At 44.4% G+C, this 8,800-nt stretch overlaps 2 protein-coding genes across 2 annotated transcripts; one reads left to right on the forward strand and one right to left on the reverse strand.

The window, feature by feature from the left end:
* Window positions 1–2,326: 2,326 nt before the first annotated feature.
* LOC138670647 (uncharacterized) lies at window positions 2,327–5,405 on the forward strand. Its single transcript, XM_069758182.1, has 8 exons — window positions 2,327–2,344; window positions 3,133–3,210; window positions 3,290–3,397; window positions 3,489–3,560; window positions 3,687–3,770; window positions 3,857–4,067; window positions 4,149–4,305; window positions 4,425–5,405. Exons 3-8 carry the CDS (start codon window positions 3,353–3,355, stop codon window positions 5,353–5,355), a joined length of 1,500 nt encoding a protein of 499 aa, XP_069614283.1. The 5' UTR covers window positions 2,327–2,344; window positions 3,133–3,210; window positions 3,290–3,352; the 3' UTR covers window positions 5,356–5,405.
* Window positions 5,406–5,444: 39 nt separating this feature from the next.
* On the reverse strand, window positions 5,445–7,032 carry LOC138670648 (uncharacterized). The gene is made up of 2 exons (XM_069758183.1): window positions 6,556–7,032; window positions 5,445–6,447 (listed from the first exon to the last, which is right to left on the reverse strand). The coding sequence occupies exons 1-2, from the start codon at window positions 6,906–6,908 to the stop codon at window positions 5,565–5,567; spliced, it is 1,236 nt and encodes a 411-aa protein (XP_069614284.1). The 5' UTR covers window positions 6,909–7,032; the 3' UTR covers window positions 5,445–5,564.
* Window positions 7,033–8,800: the final 1,768 nt, after the last annotated feature.

The following is an 8,800-nucleotide window of genomic DNA, read 5'->3' on the forward strand; positions in this document are numbered from 1 at the left end:
GCCACTCCTTCGTTGCCCTGGCGGAGTGCTTTGGATCATTGTCATGTTGAAAGACCCAGCCACGTTTCATCTTCAATGCCCTTGCTGATGGAAGGAGGTTTGCACTCAAAATCTCACGATACATGACCCCATTCATTCTTTCATGTACCCGGATCAGTCGTCCTGGCCCCTTTGCAGAGAAACAGCCCCAAAGCATGATGTTTCCACCACCATGCTTTACAGTAGGTATGGTGTTTGATGGATGCAACTCAGTATTCTTTTTCCTCCAAACACGACAAGTTGTGTTTCTACCAAACAGTTCCAGTTTGGTTTCATCAGACCATAGGACATTCTCCCAAAACTCCTCTGGATCATCCAAATGCTCTCTAGCAAACTTCAGACGGGCCCAGACATGTACTGGCTTAAGCAGTGGGACACGTCTGGCACTGCAGGATCTGAGTCCATGGTGGCGTAGTGTGTCACTTATGGTAGGCCTTGTTACATTGGTCCCAGCTCTCTGCAGTTCATTCACTAGGTCCCCCCGCGTGGTTCTGGGATTTTTGCTCACTGTTCTTGTGATCATTCTGACCCCATGGGGTGGGATTTTGCGTGGAGCCCCAGATCGAGGGAGATTATCAGTGGTCTTGTATGTCTTCCATTTTCTAATTATTGCTCCCACTGTTGATTTCTTCACTCCATGCTGGTTGGCTATTGCAGATTCAGTCTTCCCAGCCTGGTGCAGGGCTACAATTTTGTTTCTGGTGTCCTTTGACAGCTCTTTGGTCTTTACCATAGTGGAGTTTGGAGTCAGACTGTTTGAGGGTGTGCACAGGTGTCTTTTTATACTGATAAGGCCTCTTTCACACTTCAGTCTTTCGGCGTCAGTCAAAAACCGCCATTTTCGTGAAATGGCGGATCCGCCATTTTTTTTTGGCGGATCCGCTATTTTCCCATTGACTTGCATTAGAGACGGATTGTGGCGGATGGCCGTCCGTTCCATCCGCCATGCGACGGATCCGTCGATATTTGGCGGACGTTGTCTAGACATTGACGGACTTTGTAACGTTTTTTGGCGCCGCCGAAAAGGCGGACCGCGGCGGATCCGTCGTGTCCGCCTTTTTTTAGAATGGGCGCCTATGGGCGACGGATCCGTCGCGATCCGCTTTTTGGCGGATCCGTCGCCTCAATCCGCTTTTTTTGATTGAGCATGCTCCAAAAAGTGGATACTTTGCCCAGACAACCCAAAAACTATATAAAGAGGACAGGTCATTCCCAAATGTACTAGCAAGACAGACCCTTCAATGCAAGAGAGACCCAGCCAGACCCTGCCAGCAAGACCTTGCCAGCCAGCCAGAGAGGCCCTGCCAGCTAGCCAGAGAGGCCCTGCCAGCCAGAGAGGCCCTGCCAGCCAGAGACACACTGCCAGACCCTGCAAGCAAGACCTTGCCAGCCAGGCCCTGCCAGCCAGCCAGAGAGGCCCTGCCAGCCAGCCAGAGAGGCCCTGCCAGCCAGCCAGAGAGGCCGTGCCAGCCAGACCCTGCCTGAGACAGCCATGTGAGTACTGACATCCAGCGTGCATGTGTGTGTGTGTGTGTGTGTGTGTGTGTGTGTGTGTGTGTGTGTGTGTGCGCATTTGTGTATGACGTACTGAGTACAGCAAGAGCTTTTAAAACCTGAATCCAACCTGAGGCCTGCCGTCGTCCTGCAACAGCCAGTGCCCTGCTACAGTCCAGATCCACCCCGAGGCCTGCCACTGTGAAGACATCAAGCTCCAGCCGGAGGACTGATGGCCGTGTGTGTGTGTATTTTTGTACTGCTGTGTGCTTTTGTATGTATGTGTTCATGTGCCTGCACCTTATTATGCCTTCGTCAATATTACGCCTGTTCATGTGTTATGCTTGCGTTATGACTCTGCTTGCAGGTATGTTTGTGTGCATCTTGTTGGTTGCATGTGCATTTGTCAATGCCATATTGGTTAATGTTGATTTTTGATGTATTTACTAAAGGTACCGTCACACGCTGCAGCGATACCGACAACGATCCGGATCGCTGCAGCGTCGCTGTTTGGTTGCTGGAGAGCTGTCACACAGACAGCTCTCCAGCGACCAACGATGCCGGTAACCAGAGTAAACATCGGGTTACTAACTGCAGAGCCGCGCTTAGTAACCCGATGTTTACCCTGGTTACCAGTGTAAAAGTAAAAAAAAAAAGGTAAATTCCGCTGTCTGTCCCCGTGCTGTGCTTCTCTGCATTGTGAGCGCCAGCCAGCCATAAAGCAGAGCACAGCGGTGACGTCACCACTCTGCTTTCTGGCCGCTGTGCTTACACAGGGCAGAGAAGCAGAGTGCCGAGGGACAGACAGAAGGTGGCTGTGTGTGCGTGCGTGCGTGTGCCTGCCTGCCCTGTTTATATGTTTTTCATACTATGCTGGTATTTTGAATAGCTGTGGTGTAAAATTTGTTTTGTGTGTGTGTATAAATGATGTGTGATGTGTTCTGCATCTTTGTTGTTTTCCATAATGTACTTGTATTTCAAATAAAGAGCAGTGTAGCTCCTACTGTACCCTAAAAAAAAGAAAATTTTAAAAAATATAGTAATAAAAATTTCACAAAACTGTCAGTAGTCTCATTTCAAGATAAATATAATATTGGGTAAACATGCAGTAAAGGTTATATATACAAATGTGTAATGCAAATCTTTGCTATAGAATATGTTATCTGGTTTTAGAAAATACAAACTGTAGGGTAATCATAATTAACAATTTTGGGGATTGGTATTTTAATTTCGAATGAGGAACATTTTTTATAAGGTTAAACTTTGTTTAGGTGGGTTTTACCAGCATGCGCATTGCGCATATCAAGTTCTAAGTAGTTTTGGTGTTGTTTTAAAGGGATTTTTTGGGGTTTTTTTTGTGGGGAAACAGGAGGTAGAGGGTTTGGCAGCTTGTGCATCAAGTTTGACGGTAGAATTTTTTTTTTCTTTTGTGGTGGGGGAAATCAAAAATAAGTTGGCACTGTAGGTACTGTAGTAGGTACTGACCCAAGACGTACACAAGCAGGCTCCCCATTTTTTTTTTAAAGTTGTAAGTGTAAAGTCCCTACAGCTGCATCTATCCTTTTGTATAGTAGCTTAGAACTCTCTTTATGCTTGTAGATTCTAGGGACCAAGAGGACCCAAGCAAGGGACCGACCGACCCAAGCTATACGCAAGCCCCAAGTTTTGGAAACAGATGTAAGTGTAAAGTCCTGAAAGCTGCATCTATCTATCTATCCTTTTGTATAGTAGCTTAGAACTCCCTTTATGCTTACAGATTCTAGGGACCAAGAGGACCCAAGCAAGGGACCGACCAACCCAAGATAGACGCAAGATCATAATGTCTTCTTCTGAGAGCCCCCCAGCACATCATCAGCAAACTGAGGTGTTAATTTTTTTTCTTCATAAATTTTTTATTTTGGTGCAACAATGGCAATTGTATTTTAAGCCTTTATGTGTTTATTATGTATTCACAGGAATATGAAGCAGAGGGGCTAACAGAAGGAGACGGACAGGGTGGAGAAATACAAGGAGCGGGAGCGCATAGTGTAAGTTTTGAACAGACCGATCCTCACATACAATGCACTACACCCAACACAAACATTCAGCACAGCACACAATACATATGCCTCGATCAAAGAACATTATTAATTTTATTTTTTTTTTTAAATTAGTCTTCACAATCCGGGGCTCGACGTAGAGTTCCTCAAAGCACCTCCCATAGTCGTCGGAATGATAATCGCGGCGGTCGCCGAAGAGTAAGTTCCTTTTTGGTTTGGTGTTTAGTAAAATGTAAAATTCATGTGTTGTAATCTTTCCCTTTTTATTCTTATCTTTTTGTTAGGCTTCACAGCGTGCTCCCGAACAAGATGATGAAGAGGAGGGCATCGATGTGAACACCCTCATCGAAGCAGTACAAAGTCGGGAGCCGCTGTGGAACATGTCGGACCGCCGCCATGCTGACCAGTTAATCACCCGACGGCTATGGGAGGAAGTGTGCAGTGCTGTTATGGATAACTGGGAGGAACTCGATGCTGGGGCCCAGGATCTAGCGCGTAAGTATTCACACTTCATAACCTTATGTTAGCATGATTTAATGTGGTGTATAGTAACCAATTTTTGCTTTCTCTTTCCAGGTAACAGGATTATCGTGCGGTGGCGGTCACTCAGGGATCGCTTCAAGAGGGAGTTTAATAAGGAGATGCAGGCCCCGAGTGGATCTAGAGGACGCAGGAGCAGATACAAACATGCCAGAGCCCTGTCGTTCCTCCGGTCGACGCTGCTGAGCAGAAGGTAAATATTCAACACCACATATTTTCAGTCAAACTGTAAAAATGTGTAACCTTCAATTTTTTTTGCAGCAAGGGCAATTGTAATATCCAGATACTAATTTTTTTTTTCTTCTTTAACAGCACTTTCTGCAGCACTCGGGAGCCTGCATCAGAGTTGCACCCCTCTGGAGCGATCCCTCAAGAGTCCGCCACCGGGGACCACGTCGACCCCTCTGTTTCTGCACCTTCCCTTTCGTTTGATCCCTCAGCCTCATCCACCAGCGCTGGAGCAGCAGGGCGGACTTCGTCACTTGAAGCTGCAGGTGATGAGTTAGAGTTCCCTTTACCCCACCCCTCTGCCACTGCCGCAACATCTAGACCAACTTTGTGGTCAGGACGGCAGCGCCAGAGAGGTCAGGAAAGGAGCTATGCGCCTGACTTTTTGCAGCTGAATGCATCCTTTCACAGTGCCATCAAGCTTTTGAGTGAGCAAACGTCTGCTGGGTACAATATGCTTAACAAAAGCATACTTGAACTCAGCAGTCGTCTTGATAGGATGCAATCAGATGCAAATCAGTCACCAAGGCACTGTTTTTTTCAGTCGGTCCTCAGGCACATGGAAAATCTAACTCCTGACCTGCAGATGCATGTGATGCAAGGCTGCCACACTGCTCTAGCGCAGGCGATGTCCCATGCCCCTCCACCTACCCTTCATGTGTCAACACCTTTCCCCTCTCAATCCACCGTCTATCCTCCCGTCCGTCCTCCTCCTGTCCGTCCTCCTCCCGTCCATTCTACTCCTTCGTCATTTGTTCCTTCCCCCCTTAGTCTTTCCCAGTTTTTACCGTCCCCCTTCCATTCTTCCCCTTTAACTTCTCCGTTCCCAATCCCACCAACACCTTCATACCTCCCACACACCACATCTGCACCTCAACTCTCTACACAACCTCATGTTTTCACCACCCATTCTACTTCTGTTCCTCCCCGTGATGTCCTGTCCCCCACTCTTGACGTGGTCCGCCCTGTCAGCCCCTCCGCTACTATCTCCACCCCAAACTATGAGAATCTGTAAATAAATAAACAGTTTTTTGGTTTAAAAACAATTTTATTGTCTTTCTCTTTTTTTTTGTAAAGTTTTTAAATCACCAAGGTTATGGCAATAGTAACAATAACAGTGTTTAAAGGGTACCGTTGCAAAACATACAATGCTGCATTAAAGTACAAAGATTTTGTAAGCAAACAAAAAATGGTATTTTTACAAGTGTAAAAAGAAAAAAATTTTTACACCATTTCATACTGCCAGTCAACTGATCCTGCAGGAGACATGAAGTAGTCTGCAAAACTGTCCCGCATTCTGGAGACTGCTACTGGACTGCGAAAAGTGGGGTTTTGGTAATCCCGTAAGGTGCTTTCAGAAACATTATCCTCCAGGGAAACTTGTTCTTTTGATAAAACAAAATTGTGCAGGACAACGCACGCTTTGACCACATCATCGACAGTTTCAGTCTGCAGTTTAATTGCAGTTAGCAGGACTCTCCATTTGGCAGTTAAGATGCCAAAAGCACATTCCACTACTCTTCGTGCTCTGGTTAAGCGGTAATTGTAAATTTTTTTCCTCTGGGTCAGTCCACTACTTCCAAAGGGTTTCAGCAAGTGTGGGGAAAGCTGGAAGGCATCATCTCCAACACAAACAAATGGTAATGGTGGACCAGTGGTTCCAGGGAGAGGTCTAGGGGGCGGAAAATCAAATGTCTCTCCATATAAACGGCGCCCCATTGGTGAATTTTTAAAGATTTGTGAATCATTTGCGCGTCCATACGCACCGATATCAACAGCGATGAACTTGCATTGTGCATCGGCTATGGCCATCAACACAATAGAGAAGTACTTCTTATAGTTATAAAACTGTGATCCAGAGCCTGAAGGTTTGACGATCCGTATGTGCTTTCCATCAACTGCTCCAACACAATTTGGAAACTGGCAAATTTGATGAAAAGTTTGGGCGATCTCCAGCCACCTCTCCTGTGATGGCTCTGGGATGTATTCCACTTGTAGGCACTCCCACAATGCCCGGCAGGTATCTCTGATGATCCCCGAGATGGTGGATATCCCAAGTCGATACTGAAAATGGAGGGATGAGAACGACTCTCCAGTTGCAAGGAATCTGTTAACAAAACGAAAAGACAATAATTAATAAAAAAAATTCAAAAAACAACATTACAGTTATAAGTCTGATGAATGAGAATCATTTAAAAAAAAAAAAATTACTTACCGAATAGTCACCATGAGACGCTCTGCTGGTGATATTGAGAATCGCATCTGGGTGTCTCGTCTACGTATACAGTCTTCCACATAGCCCAATAAAAACTCGAAATTTTCAGCTCTCATCCTCACATAATTGAAGAACTTTTGAGGGTTTTCCCTTAGTTCCATGTAAAGCGTGGAATAAACACCACGGGTCATACGTTGTGCTGTGATGGGATGGATCCACAGCCTTCTCTTCCGCCGCTGCCGTAGGATGCGCAGTCTTTGTTCCTCCCTCTCTCGAACGCTGACTGCCAACTGATTTGCCTCAAAAGTAAAATCCGCATAGATCTTTGCAATGTTCGCCAGGACTCCTTCCATTTCTGCCACTTTCTCTACAACCTTTCAAAGATGTGGTGTAAATACACGCTATATATAGTTTTGCAGTAGTATCCAGTAGCCAATCACATTGAAATCCTCCCCTTTTAAAAAACGGATCCGTCAAAAAACGGTTACAACGGATGTAAAAACGGTCGCAACGGTTCTAACGGATCCGTTTTTTAAACGGATCGGGGCAGCTGATCCGTCAAAAAAACGGATCCGTTAGAACCGTTTTTCCACCAAATTTGACGGATCCGTCGATCCGCCACGATGTCGGACCTAACTGACGCCACACAACTGAAGTGTGAAAGAACTCTAACAAGTTTAAACAGGTGCCATTACTACAGGTAATGAGTGGAGGAAAGAGGAGACTCTTAAAGAACAAGTTACAGGTCTGTGAGAGCCAGAAATCTTGATTGTTTGTTTCTGACCAAATACTTATTTTCCACCATAATATGCAAATAAAATGTTAAAAAAACAGACAATGTGATTTTCTGGATTTTTTTTCTCAGTTTGTCTCCCATAGTTGAGGTCTACCTATGATGTAAAATACAGACGCCTCTCATCTTTTTAAGTCGTGGAACTTGCACTATTGCTGACTGACTAAATACTTTTTTGCCCCACTGTATATACAGGTCTGCAGTATGTATGATTATATGCATACGCACACATACATACACACAGCTTTTCAGCATACATGCATAAACTCACACAGCACTGCTACACAAACACACACAATTACACACAGCTCTTCAACATACATTCTCACACAGCAATGCCACACATACAAAAATACACACAACTTCACAACCCAGAAGAAAACTCAAAGAGCATTGCGGTACACACACATCTCTGTGGCAAACACTCACCTCTGAAGGCAACCTACATGATGCTATTTATCAGAGGTTTAGTATCATATGTAAGGTTGCCTTTTTATTGCATCCCCACACTTTGATGATTCTTGCAGATAAATGATTGCATGCGTGTGACTCCATGGAGACTCTTACAGCTAACTAGAACATATGATCTCCTGCCCTCGTGCCTTGTTCCTTGTTGTGTTCTTTGAGAACCTGCATCAAGGGGATATCTATTCTGGTTTCATCCTGCTTCCAATACTGTCCATGGCTAATATTTCAGTGTCTGACATGAAGAGAAAGGCTTGTGCACTATACATTTTTCTCACTGATCAAGAATGGATTGTCCTGAAGAGACCCCTGCAGACCCAGGCCCTGTAGCAGCTTGTAAGGCTGCAAAGGCTATAATTTCACACCAAGTTTTCACTATAAAGATTTTAAAGACATTGCAAAAATAACCATAAAAGGTACAACCCTCATTCAAATGCTCATACGTATGCAGCAGTTACTGCAGGGGAAATTCATGGTACTTTCATACTACTATTTTAAAAGAGTGTTTTTGTAAGAAAGCCATTTTAATGTTTTAGGTATAGAAATATGTTATTACCTGTAACTGTAGTGCCAAATTGTTTTTGATGTAGTTTCAAGTTCAAAACTGTTTTCTTGCCTCCCCATCAATTACATTTTTGATGGAAAAAATAAAGAATAAGTTTTGTGAATCTGTAATGTTTCAATATCATTACCATGGGCAAAAAGAACAATAAAGCGTATTAATGATGAACATTTAATCATGTATCAAAAAGATAATTTGTGATTACTGTTGGGCGATACCTTCCGATATTTGAAAGTATCGGTATCGGATGGTATCTGCCGATACCGGCAAAATATTGGATCTCGCCGATACCGAGTTCCGTTACCAATACAAGTCAATGGGACACAAATATCGGAATGTATCATCGATGGTTCCCAGGGTCTGAAGGAGAGGAAACTCTCCTTCAGGCCCTGGGATCCATATTAATGTAAAGAATAAAAATAAAA

This window comes from Ranitomeya imitator, chromosome 3, assembly GCF_032444005.1.
Source record: "Ranitomeya imitator isolate aRanImi1 chromosome 3, aRanImi1.pri, whole genome shotgun sequence".
In the NCBI taxonomy this organism is placed as follows: Eukaryota; Metazoa; Chordata; class Amphibia; order Anura; family Dendrobatidae; genus Ranitomeya; species Ranitomeya imitator.